A 20,910-nucleotide genomic window follows, 5' to 3' on the forward strand; every position below is an offset into this window, starting at 1 on the left:
CCCAGGAAATAGCGTTAGTCTCCCAGCCAAACATATTATACTGTAGATATCTATTTGCCAAAGTCTTCTGTAAATGGCAACAAGCATTTAGAGAAGGTCGTACTTAGCAAAGTGACACTGCTTGAGTGACTGTAGCCTTCATATTCTAAGCTATTCTAACTACCCAGTAGATGGTGCTGTTAAATGGATGCCCTGTGCCCTGGGTTTTGTTTTCTGAATTGAGCTGTACCTGAACTTGTGATGATATAAAAGCTTGTCCACTGAAAGCTGTGCTTTGGGAGACACACCATGATTTAGGACTGGGTTTCAGAAGACTTGTGATATCAAAAAGAAGAATACAAAGAAGGAGGAGAAAGAGGATGAGGAGGGGAAGGAGAAGAAGGAGAAGGAGGAGGAGAAAGAGGAAGAGGTGGTGGTGGTGGTGGTGGTGGTGGTGGTGGTGGTGATGGTGGTGGTGGAGAAGGAGGAGGAGGAGGAAGAGGAGGAGGAGGAGGAGGAGGAGGGACAAAATTAGGTGTCTTAAAGACCACAGAAAATAATCTCAAAGCTCCAAATATGCACACAAAATGATCTCCAGGCTTTTGAGATGTCTCTAGACTACAGGGGAATATTCCAAATGTTGCCAAATGAGTGAGGTTAACTGTGGACTTCAGAAAGAGGAAATGTGTATGTGCACATGACTCTCAGATAGCAGAGCACTGCTGTCAAGCTGCTGGTGGTGAGGAGCTGTGGCAGTGTCCGTGGCCCTGATCCTCACTGGCACTGAGGAACCTGGATGATCCGTGTCACCCCCCACAAAGTCTGTAGTGTAGGAGGGGTTGAAGGAAAAACTCAACCTAGCAAGTGTGAGGGCATATAGGACAAAATGGGACTCCGAAAACTCAAGCAAGACACAGTAGTCCTGGACCTGGTGCCCAGGCTGTGGTCTAGAAATCCCTAGGAAGTGTGAGGTTAAAGTGATGACATTAAGGAGACTGTGAGCAACAAGTGAGTTTAAAATGTACTAAATGTATTAGATTTTAGTTCTGGGGATGGAATAAAATAAATGAGACAAATGATTTTGTATTGACTTTATGGATAGTTCTACTGAACCTAGGACTCATTGATCTTGTTTCTTGACTATTATCTTGCCAGGATAATCTTAGAGGAGTATTGAGGAGAACAGTGTAGAGCCCAGAAACCAAAATGTGGGGGTCTCTTTATCCATGATGTTGAACCATACAGAATAAACAGAGCAGAAAGCACTGATGCAAGAGCCCAAACTACATGAGGGAAGGTGAGGCTGGGGATGAGGAGTTCCAGTAGTCAACCTCTTGGGTCACTAGAAGGACTAGAGGTGGTGTGGGAGCAACTCAAGGCTGTCAGGGTTGAAAATGTCCCGACAACTTTCAGCAGAAAACTATGTATAGGACATAGTGGATTATCCTTCTTAATATATAGTTATAAAGTATAATGAACACATTCATCTTAATATATATCATATCACATCATATATATGTACCCTTTTTATTTACCCATTTATCCAGAGCCTGTATCTGTTTCCTGTCATCTATCTTTCATGTTGTTCCTTAAGTTACTTATACTTTTGCTTTCTCATAAAGGAGAAACCATGTGATAATTAATTTTCTGTGTCTGGTTCATTTCACTTAGCACTCTGGTCTCAAGATAGTTCAATTTTCCTGCAAATGACTCAGATTTATCTTTCCTTAGGTTATATGAGTATTCCATTGTACCTATCTGCCATATCTTCTTTATCCACTCATCTATAGATTGACATATAGGCCACTTCCAATATTAGCTTTTATGAGTTATGCTGTGAACATGGGTCTGCATATATCACTGAAACATGTTTCAACTATTTTTCACAAGACATACATAGCTAGAGCTACCTTTCACAAGAAGTATAGCTAGAGCAAATGAAATTTCCATTTTTAGCTGTTTGAGAAATCTCCATAATGATGTCTAAGTGATTGTACTACTTTACCTTCCCATCACCAATGTATAAGGGTTCCTTTGCCCCTACAGCCTTTCCAGCTTTTTTTTTTTTGGTGGAACCAAGGATGGAACTCAGGTCCTTGTGCTTGCCAGGCAAACACTTATTCTGCTGCACCATCTCCCTGGCCCCTTGTTTAGTTTTGTCTGAGCTCATGATAATAACCATTCTTTCTGGAATAAGATATAATTTAATTTTTTGGTTACTCTTATTTTTATGAAAAAAAGTTAAAAAAATTTTTTTGATTTGTATTTCTCCAATTGCCAAAGATTCTAAACTTTTTTTGCATATGTATTAGCCATCTATACATCTTTTGAGACATGTCTGTATAATTGTCCATTTTTGATTGGGTTCTCTATTTTGGGGAATCTAATATTTTTATTTCTTTGTATGTTATAGATACAAGTCATGTCTGAGGAACTGTTAAATTTCTTTTCTTTTTTTCCCATTTTATAAACTGTCTCTTCACTCATCTGGTTGTTTTCTTTGCTGTAAAAATGCTTTTTAATTTGACGTAATTCTATTTGTTGACTACTGCTGTTATCTTTTGTGCAATCTTAATTCGTTTTTTTAAAAAAATCTTTGCTTATGCTTAGGTCATGCAGCATTTTACCTATTTTATCCTCCTAAAGATCTGGTGGTTTTATTTCTAGGTCTTTGGTCCATTTTGATTTTAGAACATACTGAAAAATATGGATCAAGAGTCATTCTTCTTCATATGGATGTCCAGTTTTCCAGCACCATTTGCTAAACTCTGCTGCTGACTCGAAGAGAGCTCCACAAGGTATCATGGAGAGGCAAGAAAAGCATAAATCGTAAGATGAGACCAATGACATACAGAAGAAAGTTCTTTGACTTGGAAGTAGGAAAGCAACTTGTTTTCTTGTTGCATGCTCTCTACTGTTTAAATTTCAATATGGTTATAAGAAATGTGCAGAAAAATGTAAAAATTTTAATTTAAGAGGAGTTATTTCAATTTAAGTTTATGTTAAAGAATTCATGGAGGTGAAATTCCAAAAATATCTTTAGTTCTTAAAGGCTCCAGGACAGGATAGAGGTTATTTGCTCTAGAATAATGATGCTTTAAGTAAAAAAAATATAATGCCTAAAGAAACTAGAAAATTTAAAGATAATGAGATTGTTGCATATATATTGACCAATATTTACAAACACATACTGCCCAGTCAAACAATGGAGTACAATAAAATTTATTAAAAATAATTTGATTCAAAGATGCATCAAATAACCATGAGTAATCAGACACTAGTGACAGAATTCATCCTGTGGGACTTCTCAGAAAGACCAGAGTACAGAATTCTCTTCTTAGTCCTCTTTCTCTCCTTGTATATGGTGGCACTATGTGGCAATTCCCTCATTGTGGCAGTTGTCAGCTTCAGCTCTGGACTCCACACCCCCTTGTACTTTTTTCTAGTCAACCTAGCTCTATTGGATGTTGTCTGTGCGTGTGCTGTGGTGCCTAAGCTGCTGGAGATCCTGGTGGCTAAAGAGGCAGACATCTCTTATAGGGCCTGCATGACACAAATGTACTTCTTGACGTGGTCTGTAGCAGCAGAGCTGTTGCTCTTTACAGCCATGGCGTATGATCGCTATGTGGCCATCTGCCAGCCATTGCACTATGGCTCCATGATGAACCCCAAGGTGTGTATAGCGCTAGCTGGAGCCACATGGGGTGTCAGCATGTTTGGTGCAACTGTCAATACCTGCATGATGTTAAGGTTAACTTTCTGTGGGCCCAACGTGCTCAATCACTTCTTTTGTGAGATCCCTCCTCTGTTGCTGCTCTCCTGTTCTTCTACATATGTGAATGACATCATGACGATTGTGGCTGACGTATTCTTTGCTGATATGAACTTCCTACTTACTGTGGTCTCCTATGGCTTCATCATTGCAACCATACTAAAGATCCGCACAGCTGAGGGGAAACGGCGAGCCTTCTCCACCTGCTCCTCCCACCTTACTGTGGTCACCATGTACTACTCCACTGTTATCTACGCCTACCTGAGTCCAAGCTCCAGCTACTCCCCAGCGATTGGCAAGGCTCTGGCAGCACTGTACTCCATTGTGAGTCCTGCCTTGAACCCTCTCATCTACACTTTAAGGAACAAGGATGTCAAAGTAGCTCTCAAGAAAATCTTGTTGCTCATCATGGAAAAATTGTAAAATCAATAGTCTCCAAAGTTCATTCTTTTTGTTGCTCTGTGAATACTGTGCTACCTATTGTGCATGCCCTCCATCCAAGCTGTCAGTGACATTTTTAACCTAGTTGGCTAAACTAGAGAAACATCCCTCCCTTTGGTCTTCAAAAGTATTTCAAACAGGATGTCATTTTCTACATGATGTTCCAGAAAGTTTTTTTTTTCCTGGAATGTCCCAATATACTATAGCTGCATTGATTGATTTGCAGTGTTCCTCCTGTGTGTAACGCTTTTATCTAGTTTGTTCATTGCCATTTAGGATCTCAACTGCATGATAAATCTTAAGTTAATTCTACTTAACCAGATTGAATCAGGTCTCTGTGTAACCTGCATTCCTGGTGCTCTTTTTCCTTAGAACAAATCACATAGGTGGTTATTTGACTGCGTCTTTTACTGGACTTCATGAGGAGAAAGGCTATGTTTTAGGTTAACTATTGTGTTCTTATTGCATCCAACGGGACGTAGAATAGAATAGGTTAGAAATAATCTATCAAGTCATTATACTTTACATACTGTTCAAGCCTAAGATATACATACTCGACTACTCAGTAATTCTGATATATGTTCTTGCACAAATACACACACACACACACACACACACACACACACACACACACACACACAGAAGGATACAAGTTCAAATTCATTTTTTGTATCTCTTTGGGCCGTGGTAAAAAATGGATAACTTGTACCTACACATTTGTAAATTAGTTAAGCCATACATTAATTACACATGAGTTATCATGCTTGATCTTCATGACAGATATCAGAACCATAAGACTGAGTGAGAAGGCAAATTAAAAATGGTTCTGATAAGCATTAGGTGGTAGGCAATACCACAGTCATAAAAACACTGAAGAAATATGCCATGTTTATTGTAATAAATAAGTATAAACATAGAAGAATACACATTGACTTTAGAATAATGATTACAACTAAAAAGGAAAGGAAAAAAATAAAACTAAAGAGGGAATTGCATTGTATGTGTGTCATGTAATTTCTTTTTTGTCTTTCTCTTTTTTGAGAAAGGGTCTTGCTATGCTGTTCAGACTGGCCTTGAGCTCACTTTGTAGCCCAGGCTGGTCTCAAATTCACAGTGATCCTCCTGTCTCAGCCTCCCCAGTGCTGAGGTTGCAGGTGTGTGCAACCATGCCTGGAAATGTTGAACTTCTCAAATGAATTGATATAACGCAAATATAAAAAGATGCTAGCACCTAGTTATGTGCATGTTTGAAACGTCGCATGATTAAATATAAAAAATAAAATGGCTCTCATGGAATGATCATAAAAACATAATGAATCAGAACCAACACTTTTAACATATTGCTTGAGTAATGCTTATGTAAACTGAAAGGTCAAAACCCCTAATTCAGGATAAACACAAAATTATCCCTATTTCCCCCACTATTTACCCTACTTAGGAATCATCATTGATTCTTCTTTATCCCAGAGAAGACATAAAACTCTTAAATAAACTTATCTTCCTCATTTGGTCAGCATCCCCTGAGCCGCTGCTGCTCACAGTGATGGCCTGTGGCCCCAGTATGACCATATACTTTCTTTTGCAATAGAACTCTATCTTTTATTAAATTTAATTTTAGTATTTCATTTTGAAAAATAAAAGACAAAAGCAAGAACAAAAATCAGAAACAATGACAGAAACAAGGTAGTATACAACAATACATACATTACAGATTTTCATCCATTCATAAGCTGATTAACAATGGTTGATATATTATCTATTTTTATCATCAAATATGTTGCTCATATTAACAGTTAAGTAAGATTGGACATATGAGTGCATGTTACCGCTTATTTTCCAAAAACCTTAAATTTTTGTTCTTGTCTACCTTGTTTTTCTTTTTGTCTTTTTAAAAAAAAATTTCAAAGAGAGTATAGTAATAATTGATATGACATTAGAAAAGGTACACATTCAGTAGACCAAGATGACAAGTAGTCACGCATGATTTTTGTATTACATATTGCCGTCCTCAGTGTAGTTGCTTAGATCGCAGATATCAGAGTACAGTTAGGCATGGTGAAAATTCTACACATTACCTGCTATTTTCAAAAACCTGATGGAAATTTTTAGTACAATCACCTTAGCCATCCTGTATGAATACTTGCATGATTTCCCCCCTGTCTTTTATTGTATCTTTTATACTTTCTCTCCTCATCATTGTTTCACTAAGTTCTGTTTCTTTCTGTTTTACTGTATCTGTTATAACTTTCAGGTTTTATTTCTTCTTTTGGGTTCTTACACTAGGGATATTATTTGATATTTAGACATGTGAGTCTGATTTATTTCATGAGTATAGCCTCTAGTTGCATCCACTTACATATGAAGACTTCGAGTTTGCCTTTCTTAATAGCTGAGTAATCCTCCATTGTATGAAAATAGCACATCTTTTTCATCCATTCCTAAGGCAATGGGCATTTTGGTTGCTTTAAAGATTTGGCTATGATGAATTGTGCTGTCATAAACATGGGTGCATATATATCATTGTGGCATGATGTTCTCAGTTCTTTTGGGAAAGTACTCTGCTAGGACTGGAAATCCCATTCAATCTTGCAATAGAGCTTTAGATAAGTCCACTCTCTTTTAAGTCCCTTATTGAGGTTGTATGGGAAATCTATGCTCCAAATGCCTCTGTCCACACTGGTCAGATGACACAGTAGTGGTTCTGTAGTCCTAGCGTCATCACCTACTATGAGTGCCTCCCTTTCCTGCTGTTGTTTTGCAGCCCCACAAGCATGAACAGCCTCACTGACCCTCCTTGCCCATAACTTTTATAGATGCTTTAACTTTCCTTCCTCAACTGAAGGGAAGCAAATGGCCCTCTCTACCTGCTCCTTTCACCTCCTTTTGGTCTCAGTGTTCTACTCTTTGATGTTCTGTGCTTGCATCAGCCCTGCCTCCAGTGACAGCTGGGAGAGAAGCAAAGTGTCTGGAGTGCTGCTGTCATTGCTGAGCCCCACCCTGGACCCCCTCATCTATACTCTGATGTGCAGCATGCACTGAGAAAAGCTTGCCCTTCTTTGGGTGTCAAGTGGAGACGTGTAGACTGTTGTGCCACCAAGAATCTTTCTGTGTCCCACTTCCTGGGGACAGGCTCAGAGGAAAGAAGCCTGGCTATCACCATTTTAGCAAAATCACCCTCAGACAAAGAGGGGAGACACTTCATTTAGCCTCTGAGACTGGTTGCTTCAATTGAACTGTGCAGATCACGCGTACCCAATGTGTGATCCACAGAACCAGCAGCATGGGTCCTGAAAGGTGCTCTTTCCCCATTCAGGGGAAAAAAGTGCCTGTCATCCTGTGACTCCAACAAGCCTGGTTGTTCTTGACCCTCTTCTTGTTAGCTGCCCCTGCACCCTGTTCTGGAGCGAAGCTCTAGGTAACCCAGCCCCTAGCAGTATGAGTGTCTTGCTGTCTCATACCCACACATTGGCTGGTAATGAGCATTCTACACTCACACTCCCTTCCCTCATTACATGGTCAGGCTCTATTTGCCAAGCCTCTGTCATGTTGCCCCCTCAAGTTCCTTCATCTTGTAGCCAGAAATAGCTTCTGACTCTCACTCCTGAAGTTCTGGCTACCTGCACCTCCCGTAGACAGCTTCCATTCTCCCTGGACCCTTTCTAGCTGGAGCTCCCACTATCTCTACCTAGTCCTGTTTTAATCTGAAAATGTTCACAGTGGTTTATGTCTTCTACCAGATTTCAACTCCCATGATTTCTCTCCAAGGTCTAGGTTTTTTTCTGATAAAATAGTAGTAATGAAATATAGCCAAATATCAGCAATAACTATTGATATTTTGTCCTGAATCATGAGAGTATTTCATAGTCCTCAGGACTATGCAGAAGTAGGGATGGGATTAGAGAAGTTGAGTGTCATTGTAATAGATAAAAAATAGTGACAATCAATGAAACCATAGGTAAGTTCTTGAAAGATCAAGAATATTGGGGCTGGGGAGATGGCTCAGTGGAATAAGCGCTTCCCTGGCAAGCGCAAGGGACTGAGTTCAATCCCCGGTTCTGCCAAAAAAAAAAAAAAAAAAGAATATTGATCACCCTTTAGCTAGATTGACCAAGAATCATATTGTCAAAATCAGGAATAAAATGTGGACTTAATGACCTTTCAGAAATAAAAATGATTTTAATGTATGTGAACACCTTCATTCAATCATTTAGATAAATCAGAAAATATTCTAAAGAGTCACAGTATACCAAAACTGATTCAGGAGAAGAAAGAAAAATTAGGAGTAGATTTTCAATTAAAGACATTCAATTACTAGTCAAACTTCACACACATGCACAGACGCATACTCAGGTACACGTAGGCATGCGCCCAGAGTCTTGGATGTTTGGGTAACAGAAACTATTTTGGTAAATTATTTTTCAGTCTATATTTTATTAGTGCATGTTTCCCTTATCTAATGATCCATTCATCAAGGGAAGTCTGCACCTATATATAATATAGCTTAATTCTTTTTGTCACACTCCTCTTTTCTCCCTGCTTTATCTCCCCATTTACACAATTGTTCTTTCCATTTTTCCATTCATTCTTTTTTCTCTTATCCCTTTCTCCTCCTCTCTCCTTTGTTCCCCTTCCCATTTGAGCAGATTCTTCCTACACTCCAATCTTTGTGCTCCATTTTGCTCCTTGTTTACCCTTTGGGCTTCTCATGCAAAAGAAATGATTTGGTATTTAAACTTGTGTGTCTACTTTACTTCACTTAAAATGAATCAAATCTGGTGATGCATCCATTACCTAAGAATGCTTAAAGTTTATCCTTCTTTATTGCAGAGTAGTACTCCATCATCTATAAATGCCACATTTTCTTTATCCATTCATCTGTTAATGAGCATTCATTAGCTTTTCCTAAGTTTAGCCATTATAAATTGTACTGCTATAAACATTTGTATGCATATATCACTGTGGCATGATGCTTTTAGCTATTTTGGGATGATACCTAGAATAAATTCCTGGGTTAAATGGAAACTCTAGTTTTAGTTTTAGGAATCACCATGTTGATTTGCATAGTAGTTATATCAATCTGCACTATCACCAACCATAAATAATGGTTCCTTTTCCCCCACACCCTTGTCAGAATTTGTTATTCCTTGATAGTAGACATTGTCAGTAACAGTGGCTACTTCATAACTGACAAATTTAGAACTGCACAAAATGTCCTGTTAACCTGCTCTTTGCTTTCTTTCTTTCTTTCTTTCTTTCTTTCTTTCTTTCTTTCTTTCTTTCTTTCTTTCTTTTTTTTTTTTTTTGAACCGGGGATTGAACTCAGGCCCTTGCGCTTGCCAGGGAAGCGCTTATTCCACTAAACCATCTCCCCGGCCCCTGAATTCTTTCTCTACTCCATTTTCTTCCAGGTAATTATCTCATACTGAGAAGGAAAGCTGAATGGGAACTGGACACCTGAATCCCTGGTGAGGAAAGGATGCCAGAAGCACCTGAAATAACTGAGATTTACAACCCAAATGCCTGATGTGTATGCATGTCTCTGCTCTCCCAAGTAGGGGAAACAAAATAATATATTGTCACACATATGTAGGCACACACAACTCTGAGGTACATGCGTCTCAAGACATATGTGTGCACATATGCACACTTTGATTCAGGGAATAAACTATCTGCACAGAAAGGGAATAGAAATGTTAATATAAAACAGTATCCTAGCCATTGGCATAGAGTTCGTGCTGTTCAGGGCAGTCCAACTTATCACCTTTCAATGTATCTGACCATTTTATCATATTTAAGTAGAAAATTAAAATAATGTCTAGAAGGTTCACTGGAGGAAAAATAGCCTCATTTATAAATGATGCTGGAAAAACTGGCTCTCCACATGCCAAAAACTAAAATTAGATGCAAGTCTATAACCATGCACTAAACTAAAGTCAAAAGGGATTAAATATCTAAAGATTAAAACAGAAACACTAAATCTACTGGAAGAGAAAATAGGTAAAAATCATAAAGACATAAGGATAGGCAGAGAGTTCATGAATAAAAACCAAGTTGCTTGGGAAATACTTCAAAGAATCAGCAACTTAGATCCATCTTATTAAGAAGGTTCTACACATCAAAAGAAATCACCAACAAAGTAAAAAGACAACCCATGAACTGGGAAAAAATCTTAATCAACAGTCACTCAGACAAACCACTTCTATCTAAAATATATAAAGAACTAAAAATACTCAGCCCCCCCAAAATCAAAACCCCATCCAAAAATGGCATCTGAGATAAATACATACTTCTTGAAGGAAGAAAAACAAATGGCAAATTAATACATAAAAAAGTGTTCTACAGCACTGGTCATTTGAGAAATACAAATTAAAACAACACTGAGATTCCGTCTCACTATAGAAAAAATGGCTACCATCAAGAAATCAGCCAATAACAAATGCTGGTGGGGCTGTGGGGAAAAAAGAACCCTTTTCTACAATTGGTGGGAGTGTAGACTGGTACAACCACTATGGAAATCAGCGTGGAGACACCTCAAAAAATGAGGATTAGTGGTGCCATTCAACCCAGCTATTCCCCTTCTGGGTAATTTTCCAGAAGAACTGAAAGCCCCATAACCCAGTGATGCATTTCTACACACGCTTATAGCAGCACAATCTGTCATGGCTGGATCCTGGAAACAGCCAAAATGTCCATCAGCTGAGGCTAAAAAGTTGTGGCAGTTTTACACAGTGGAGTATTGCTCAGCTATAAAGAAAGTAAACTTGATGTTTTTATAGGTAAATGGGTGCAACCAGAGGCTGCTCTTAAGTGAAATGAAAGAGCCATGTGTAAACATTGTATTTCCCTGCTAGTGTAAGAACCTGAAAGAGTAAATAAAATCTGAAAGGTATGATAGATATAGTAATAGTGAAAGAACCTTAACAAAGGAATAAACAATTGAGATGAGAAAATGTTTCAAGATATAAAAAAAAATTAGTGGAAAAACCATATAAGTTTATACGCAGGATAGCTAAGACGATTACACTAACAAGTTTTATTAGTTTCTTGTATTAGTATTTTAGCAGCTAATGTTTAAAATTTTTTCTTTGACAAATTTTGCATGCCACTATTTGTAATCTGAGCAACTGCATTGAAGACAGCAATGTGCAATACAATAACTACAGCTGAATACCTTTCATTTTGTTTTTGTTTTTATTATTAAATATGCATCATTTCTAATGTCTTATCTTTTAGTTTTTATCTATTATTTTATATGGTCTTTAAAATAAATTTTTAAAAATTAAAAAGAGAAAAATGTTTTAAAGTTTATAGAAAGGAAGAATTAATGTTTGATTTTTTTTAGATCTAAATGATGTTTATTAATTTCATTAAGGAACAAATAGTAATGAGGCAGTTTCAAAACAGGTCAGTAGAGGCCAGGGAGAGAGCTCAGCAGAATAAGCACTTGCCTGGCAAGTGCAAGGGCCTGAGTTCAATTCCCGGTTCTGTAAAAAAAAAAAAAAAAGGTAGTAGGACAGTTTCAATAATTAATACATTGCATATTGTTATCTTCATAGTGGTTATTCATACTACAAGATGCAGACATGATATCCTGTCCAAACACTATTAGTACAAATCTTTCTTATTGAATTAAGAGAAAGTAACTGTATATCTATCTATCCTAACTATTTTGTATACAGAGATACAAAATGGTCCTTCATTTATTTCCCCCTTTTTTGTTCAGTTTTGTCAGAGATGGGTATTCTATTGCCATTTGAATATTGTAGGTGCACGGGTGCAGCAAAATAATCCAATATAGTCCAGTAGTCCATAATAGCAGTGGGTATCCGTGCTCCACATCACTAGCCATTCGTGAAATGCAAATTAAAACAACACTGAAGGGCTGGGGAGATGGCTCAGTAGAATAAATGCTTGCCTGGCAAGTGCAAGGGCCTGAGTTCGATCCCTGCCCCCTCCAAAAAAAAAACCATTGAGATACCATCTCACCCCAGAAAAAATGGCTATCATAAAAAAAATCAACAAACAACAAACGTTGGAGAGGCTGTGAGGAGAAAGGAACCCTTCTTCACTGCTGGTGGGAATGTAGACTGGTGCAAGCATTATAGAAATCAGCGTGGAGACTCCTTAAAACCTAGGTCTGGAAATCCTATTCAATTCAGCTATCCCCGTACTGGGAATTTTCCCAGAAGAACTGAAAACATCATATCACAGTGATATATGTACACCTATGTTTATAGAAGCACAATTTGTGTACTGTAAATGTTTAAACTGTTGGATCAGTCTTACATGCCTATATCTGGTAGTCTGAGCAACAAACTTGATGATAACAATATATAATGTAACCACCATTGTTAATTTTCTGTTCTTGTTTTGAAAGTCTGTACCTTTTTATTGTTTTGTGGTGCTTTGTTTTTGTCTTTGTTCTTGCTCTTTTTTTTATTCTCTTTAAAATAAAAAATAAAGTGTTTAGAGAAAGTGTAGATAATATTTATGGTTATTTATTAAGTAAATAATGTGATAATCTACAATGTTACTTAAAGTAGAAAATTGAAATACATATAGAGAAAAATTATGATAATTTTTGCATATATTTACAAATTATACAGAAAAGCTGTAATAGTCCAGAATTGTACTTCTCTTACCCTTTTTCTTTGGAAGAATATCTCTACTGCTTCATTTTCATTGGAAATTTGAAAATATGAGTTATGCATAAAATTATCTGTGTGGAGTATATGTGGATCATTTCTTGGCCTTTTGCTTAAGATCACATTATATCTATATATATCTATATATATATATATATGCACAATAACATGGTAAAAATAAATATAAATATTTTATTTTTGTTTCACCTTACCTGCTTACCTGAAGCATCAGGTAGATTAGATTATAGATTTACTGATAAGCCATGTCCTAATTATTTGTTTAATATAATCATTTTATAGAATTTCTTTTTATTTTATGCATTTAGTACAGGGTCTACAGGGTCTTACTGCACAGATCGAACTCATGGCGATCCTCCTGTTTTCAGCCTCCCAAGCACTGTGATTACAGGCATGCGCCAGCCCACCCAGTCTCAGAGTGCCCTGGGGTGGGGCTGGCATGGCACCTGGAGTTGAACCCTGGTCCCTGCATCTGCCTAAGCGGGCGCTTTAATCTGCCGAGCTATCTGGCTGGCCCTCTGTTTTACAGAATTTCTGCAATACGTTGCATCTAGAATAATATGTTTACAAGAACCAGAACCAGTTTGCAAGTGCTGTCTCTACTCCAGGTCGTCTCACGAGTCAACACAGTGAGTGACACAGCAGTGTCTCTAGCACAATTGTGCTGAGTGGCCGCAATGATCCAAATGCGTGGAAACCACTCAGCGCAGGTCCTGCGCAAGACGTTACATGGTTGGAGATGATGCTGCCTTCCGTAGCACATTAGGAAACCTTAGTTTAACATCAAATATAGTTCAAACGAACTATAGCATGTTATTATATAACTATATGTTATTATGTAATTATGTTATATTATTATATAACATTATATAGCATATGTGTTATTATATAACCACATTGTTATTATGTAGCTACACTGTTATACTAAATTACGATAATAGCTAATTTATATGAGTAAAGGAAATACTAATAATCATATCAGTACTATTTTTAAAATAATTATTTACTGGGGCTGGCCAGATAGCTCAGCAGACTAAAGTGCCTTCTTAGGCAGAATGCAGCGGCCAGGGTTCGATCCCCCGCATGCCATGCCAGCCCGCCCCTGGGGTGCGCTGAGACAGCGATTGGGCTTGGCATGCGCCTGTAATCCCAGCGGTGGGAAGGCTGAAACCAGGAGAATCACTACAAGTCTGATCTATGTAGTGAGGCCCTGTAGACCCTATACTAAATGAATAATATTAAACACTAATAATAGTAATACTAAATAAATAAATAAACAAGTGAGAATATAAAAAACAATAATTATTTACAAAACATAACAAGTATGCAAGCTATGTACTTGGCAGTAAATCACATAGATAAAACTTGGCAAAAAAAATAACAAGTGACATAAAGAGTGCGTACAGTAAAAAGAATGTGACAAATTTTTACAAGCTTAATAAACTATAGATGTATTCTTATTTCAATAAACTTGAATCTTCAAATCTGTGCGGCCTTCAGGCCCGAATTTGCAGCAGTCATGGTTGACAAAATGGCTATGTCTTCGGGCGACACCATCGAGCTGAACCGGAGCCAGCGAGGCGCCGCGGTGCAGGCGGTGGCCGCGGCAGGCGCCCTACAGCAGGCCGCAGCAACTTCCCGACAAGGGGCAGCATGACAGTGGTTTTGGGGGTGGTGCCGGAGTGCAAAGCGGTTGGCGTCAGACCTGGACTCCGGAGTATCAGACGCAGATATTCAAGAACTCTTCGCTCAGTTTGGAACACCGAAAAAGGCGGCTGGGCACTAGCATCGCTCTGGCCGAAGTTTAGGAGCAGCAGGTGTGCACTTTGAACGGCAGGCAGACGCCCCGAAGGCTATGGGGCAGTGCAGTGGGGTCCCTCTGGATGGCCGCCCCATGAATATCCAGCGTGTCACGTCACAGACTGACACACCGAGCATAAACAGAGGTGGCACGACTAGAAACCGTGGCTTGGGAGGTTTCAGTGGTGACGGTGGCGCCCGGAGAGGAGCGGTGGAGGCAGCCGAGAAAGAGGCAGAGGCGCTGCAGGCACTCAAAGCAGCAGCTTTCTGCAGAAGAACTGCGTGCGCAGCTGGACGCCCGCAACGCAAGGGCGGACGGACACCAGCTAGACCGCCTCTCTGCGTGGAGAAGGTCCAATGCTTCCTCTGCTCTCTGGGGGGAGACGATGGGGGCTGCGCTTTTATGTTCTAAGACAGGATTTTAAAATTCATGTAAAGATTTTGTTTTTTTTTTTTTTAATTCTAAAACAGACCTGTTTTGTACCTACTTATTTTGGGGATAAATTTTACTGGTTGCTGTTGAGGAGGAGGTGGCATTTTCATCTTTGCCATAATGAATTAGAAATGTGTGTAACAAAGAAATCTTTGCATAGGATCTCAAGTCTGCATCTTGTACAACAACTAGCCACTAAGAAGAATATAATGCAGTGTGTTAGTTATTGAAACTGTTCTACCGATTTGATTTGAAACTGTCTCATTGCTATCTGTTTATCAATAAAATTATGAAAAAATAATCTTTGCAGTATTACAATGGAACAGATGGTTACAATGTAATTTTCCTTTTGGGCAGTTACGCTGCTCAAAGCATGATGGAGTGGACTGTCCCTTCTGTCCCCTTCCCATTTACAGCGCTGGCCCTAGCTCCTTCATCACTGCTGACCTTACATACCAAACTAATGCATTTACTCCTTTGCAATATCCCATAAAACTGCTTCTTCCCCAGTAATGATATAATTAGATGAATTATCACTTAAGCCACATTGGCTCTGTTTCATTTTAGGGAGCATCTGAAAAGAAATGTATTTTTTAAATTGATGTTTTAAATTGTTAGGATTGGTTGGGAGATACACAAGCTGTGATTATGTGCTCCAAGCCAGCTCTGAGGCGCTTGAGTTGAGGGTTTCTGAGTCCTTTTTGTAGTTTGCCAGAACCTGTGGACAGTTGCATTTCTTCTCACCATTTCTTCTGTGTTGAAAAGAGACTTGATCAAGGCTTGACCTTGAACCCATGACACTAATCTGAGCGATAGAGCTTTTGATGTCTATAGTCTCCCTCCTTGAAGATGGCTGCGGAACCTGGCTCCTCTCCCTGTTGCTCTTTTATTCCCACAGCATGAGCGGAGCTATTCTACCATACCATTTGCTTCCCACCAAGATGTTATTTGAACACAGCCCCTAAGACAGTGGAGCCAATCATGGAGCAGAACACCCGAAACTCTGAGCTAAAAGAAACTTCCAATCATTAAAGATTGCTTGTCTCAGGTATTTGTTACAGTGATGGAAGCTAAGTAGCACAACTCTTAAACTAGCAATTCAAGATTTTGAGTTGTCTTTTGGCCAACAATAATCTTTACCTCATTGCAACCAAAGAACACTGGAAATTTTACAATTAAATCTGACATGGGGGCTGGGGAGATGGCTCAGTAGAATAAAAGCTTCCCTGGCAAGCGCAAGGGCCTGAGTTCAACCCCTGGATCCAGGAAAAAAAAATCTGACATGAAACATAAAAACAAAAATTACATTTTTGTCTTGTATGTGAGAAATTAAGTATGTCTTAGAGAACTTGGAAAAATGAATGCTATCAGGTTAAAATACACATTTGATAAAGTAAGTATATGTTCATATCAAAAAGTATTGCTATATTTTAAAATATACTGTGAGCAAAGAACAGACAAAATATTATTTTTTTGTAAAAGACTTTAAGTACAGGTACCATCGCATTTGAAAAGAGAATTTATTAATCTAAAGGTGTTTGAAGTGAGTGCCACCATTTTTCAGAGGGTTGCCTACAAAATTTGATTTCTCTATCAGATTTTCCAAGTGTCTCACATGTACTAATGGTTTATATGATACATTGCATTACTTCACTCTTATAACAACTCTAGGCATCATTATCATTATAATCCCACTGTAAGCATGAGAAAATTGAGGCTCAAAGTGACAAATTTATTCCAAGTTCACACAAACAGCAAGATGTGTTAGAGCAAAGCCTGGCCTTCCAGTTCCAATTTTTGCATATAAAATACTACCGTAAACTGTCACCCCTTTATTTTAGCCCTTTGAAGCTTTGTGTGAGTGGGCTCAGGAGCCTGGTTACATAGCTATGGAAGTGACAGGTGACGTGGGCAGGAGACACCCTGAATTCCTGTGAAGCCAGAGAGCCCTGGTCCCAGAAATGGAAAGACATAGACAGGAAAATGTGACAATGAACATAAGTGTCCTGCTGCTGTTTTTCCTTCAGAATCAAAGTGATCTGATCTTTGAACATTCAATGCTGATGAAAAGGCTGGACCTAAGCACACAGCATGGGCAACCTAGGAGGAAAGACTAGAGTCAGTGGGAAACACTTTAAGTTCTTGATGAGAAAAATCAAGAGGTAGGGCAATGATAGGAAGCCAAGTTCCAGGCCACCTCAGGGAAGGAGCCCAGGCACATGCTGGAAGAATAAGGCACTGCCCAGTAAGCTGGGTGTGGTGGCACATGTCTGTAATCCCAGCACTTGGGAGATGAGGTAAGAAGCTTACCATGAGTTTAAGGCAAGCCTGGGCCACATAGAGAATTCAAGCCTAGTCTAAACTACATAGCCAGATTCTGTCTCAAAAAAGAAAAGAAATATCAGTGTTATAGTATGATAGAACTAGCAGCCCCCTGAGGGTACCTCAGTGCCTGGTGAGTTCCTTTATTGGGACAAAATGTTTCAGTGATGCTATTGATTACCTCTTTTTTTTATTAAGTGGGTAATGAATACTTAATATGTTAAATATTTGTGATATGATGGTGGAATTTAAATCAGAGAAACTTCATATGTTGGCTTCTAATAAAGTCACAATAATAAATAGATTTCCTCTCTATCTTTTAACAGCAAAAATCCAGTAACATACATTTTGAAAAACAAAAAAAGGCTTCCAGATATCTTACTATTTTTATCATTGTGGAGACAAAATACCCAACACCTAAAGTTGCAGGGTGAAAACTTCATTCAGCTCATAACTTGCAGATGCTCCAGCTCATGGCTGGCTGTCTCCAAGGCAGCGTGCACGGCACAGGAAGTCACACAGAGAAAGCAGCTCATGGTGTGCAGGGCAGGCAGAAGGCAGCAAGCAGCAGGCAGCAAGCAGCAGGCTATGTCTGTTCCTTTATATTGTATCCAGGCTCCCAATCCTTAGGGTGGAGCACCCTTAATCCCAGCCATAACTATCCTAAACCAATCGGTGAGCTATTTTAGTAATCACACACTCTTAACCCCAGCAACATGCATGTTAAATCTAGTCACCACTGAAGAAGCTCCACCTGTGACCACACGAGGTTTTGCGGGGACATCTAGACAAAGGCACAACACTAGACCTTAAACATCAGCCATTGAAGGAAAGTGAAACTTGAGGAACAGAAAATTAGCAATAAGTCCAACCAGAAGCCTAGGGTGTTTTCAGGATGCAATTTAAGGAAAAATAACATCAATGTTTTCAAAGGAATTGATATGAAAACACACTAAAGCAAAGTTTTTGTTATGCAGATAAAAAAGAATTTGGGGGAAAATTTATGGCACGGAGGTATACACCAGACAATAAAAGACCTATATTTAAAAACTCATGAAAGCAAGTCAGCATTACTCTGATTTAAAATAGCAGATAAAGACATTGTTAGAAAAAAAAAGCTACCAACCAATATCCCTAATGAACACATGCACAAAATTCTCAACAAAATATTTGCAAATTCAGTGTTGCAATAAATTAATTTATAATACCTGATGCACAATAAAGATAATATATAAATGGATATAAAGTTGGTTTAATGTTTAAAAACTAAAAAATGAAATTTACACTACAAAGCTAATAAAATTCCTCAGGTCAGCCAAATGGACACATAACAAAGATCTGAAAAAGAAAAAAAAATTCAACAACCATTTTCTGATTATGAAAAAAATACCCAGAATAGCTTCAACAAGAATCAGAGGGTCAAATATTCTGAGTGGTCATCCTTCTAATCCACAGTGGAATTCTTCCCTTAGGCCTAGGAGGCAAACATGATCCCAGAAAAAGTATGAAGTGAGAATTGGAAAGACATCATAAAGTCAGAACATGACAGTTAAAATTCCATAGCTGACATAATAAGCAAGAACGCTAGGTTTCCCCAACCCAGTGATAATCCAGGGATAGCTACTGTTTAAAAGACTTGGGGGATATAAAGACCAAATTGGAAAAAAAAAAAAAAAACACTACACTCAAAATTAAGCTAGCAGTTGGATATTAAACGAGTTAAGGAAATAACTTAGTGTTTAAGAGCACCGAACACATGTCAGTTTTGATGTATCAGTTGTACAGCAATGTGTAAAATGTTAGAAAAACATTTAAAAGATAAAATGATTCAGGTATTAATGGCATAAACTGATATTCTGATTCATGCAACCCTGGACAGCAAGGCCAGGTGATGGTTCAGCCATTGTCTCCAGATTTGGGGGTGAGTCCAGCAGAAACTGAGCACCCCTCCTGAGACCTTTCCTGCTCCTTCCAAAGTTCCTTTGCTTTCTTGGACTTATTTAGGGAAAAATAGGAGTTTTTTGAAGGATGCCTTGAATTCCTTGTTTCTCAGCGTATAGATCAGAGGGTTGAGAGAGGGAGTCACAGTGGTATACAAAACAGCAACAGCTTTGTCCAAGATCCCTGCAGAGCCCAGGGCTGGCCGGACGTAGGTGTAGAGCACAGTGGAGTAGTATAGAGTGACCACCACCAGGTGAGAGGAGCAGGTGGAGAAGGCACGCTGCTTGCCCTCCGCTGAGTTGATGCGCAGGATGCTGGTGATGATAAAGCTATAGGAAGTCATGGTCAGCAGGAAGTTCAGGCCAGTCAGAAACATGTCTGTGATGATGGTCATGACATCATTGATGAAGGTTGGGCTGCAGGACAGCAAGAGCACAGATGGGATTTCACAGAAAAAGTGTGTGATAAGATTGGGGCCACAGAATGACAGTGGCAGGGCCAAGCAGGTGAGCATCAAGGAGTTGAGAGCCCCCATGGACCACACGAAGGCTGCTAGAGACACACAGACCCTTCCGCTCATCAGGGTGCCATAGTGCAGTGGTCGGCAGATGGCCAGGTAGCGGTCGTAGGCCATAGCAGAGAAGAGTAGTAGCTCAGAGCCCAGGAGCCAGGAGAAGACGAACATCTGGGTGAGGCAGCCGCCAAAAGAGATGGTATTCTCAGCCACTAGACTTTGCAGGACCTTGGGCAGGACAGTTGAGGTGCTGGCCACATCCAGCAGGGCCAGGTTGACCAGGAAGAAGTACATGGGGGTATGGAGGTCAGGGCTACAGTGGATGGTCATGATGATCAGGACATTGCCCACCAGTGCTGCTACAAATAGGGTGAAGAAGAGGAAGAAGAGGGCTAGCTGCAGCCAAGGGTCATCTGTGAATCTCTGAAGGATAAACATAGTCACAGCTGACTGATTCCCAGGGACCATGGGCTGTTCCTGTCAGGCCTAAGTGGACTGTCGAAGTGTGCGTGTGTCCCCCTCCAAAATGGAAAAGATGTATTTTTTTAAAATTTAGTAATAAAGTAAAGAAATTGGTAAAATTAAATTCTATATAATGAGCAACACATTCTGGGAAGGAAAATAATGCCTTTAAAGTTTTCAGTCACAGTTAAAATGCTCACTAAGCTAAAGGGTAAGCCAGGCACAAAACCTGCAGAGAAACTAGGTTTAGAAAAGCAGGCACACACCAGGATCCAGTCCTGCTCAAATGGAGCTACTCATCCGCAAGCCACAAGTCTCCATAGGGCCAGAGGGCAGCGAAGTGTCAGTGAGCTGACAACGCAGTTTCTTTCTCTGTGGTGGAGAGAGCTGGAGGGAAAGGTGGGATGACAAGGTCAAATCAGCAATGGGGCTGAGCAGTCAGCTGGAGAGACAGAAGTAGGAGCTCTGCTAGCAACTGCCTGCATCAGCCTCTTGGGACCACGACCTCCCCACATGTGTGTCATATAGGAGTGTGCAAGTAGGTCCCCTGGTGACTGACCCCCAGAAACTGGAGCCTGTGTCA

At 39.4% G+C, this 20,910-nt stretch overlaps 2 protein-coding genes and 1 pseudogene across 2 annotated transcripts; 2 read left to right on the forward strand and 1 right to left on the reverse strand.

Annotated features, from left to right (window-relative positions):
- The first annotated feature begins 3,241 nt into the window (after positions 1 to 3,241).
- LOC101576285 (olfactory receptor 13A1-like) lies at positions 3,242 to 4,174 on the forward strand. Its single transcript, XM_004625703.1, has one exon. The coding sequence runs from the start codon at positions 3,242 to 3,244 to the stop codon at positions 4,172 to 4,174; it is 933 nt and encodes a 310-aa protein (XP_004625760.1).
- A 10,200-nt stretch (positions 4,175 to 14,374) lies between these two features.
- On the forward strand, positions 14,375 to 15,080 carry LOC101576693 (annotated as a pseudogene).
- A 4,326-nt stretch (positions 15,081 to 19,406) lies between these two features.
- On the reverse strand, positions 19,407 to 20,333 carry LOC101577094 (olfactory receptor 13A1-like). Its single transcript, XM_004625704.1, has one exon. The coding sequence runs from the start codon at positions 20,331 to 20,333 to the stop codon at positions 19,407 to 19,409; it is 927 nt and encodes a 308-aa protein (XP_004625761.1).
- Positions 20,334 to 20,910: the final 577 nt, after the last annotated feature.

This window comes from Octodon degus, unplaced genomic scaffold, assembly GCF_000260255.1.
Source record: "Octodon degus isolate 3935 unplaced genomic scaffold, OctDeg1.0 scaffold00010, whole genome shotgun sequence".
NCBI lineage: Eukaryota > Metazoa > Chordata > Mammalia > Rodentia > Octodontidae > Octodon > Octodon degus.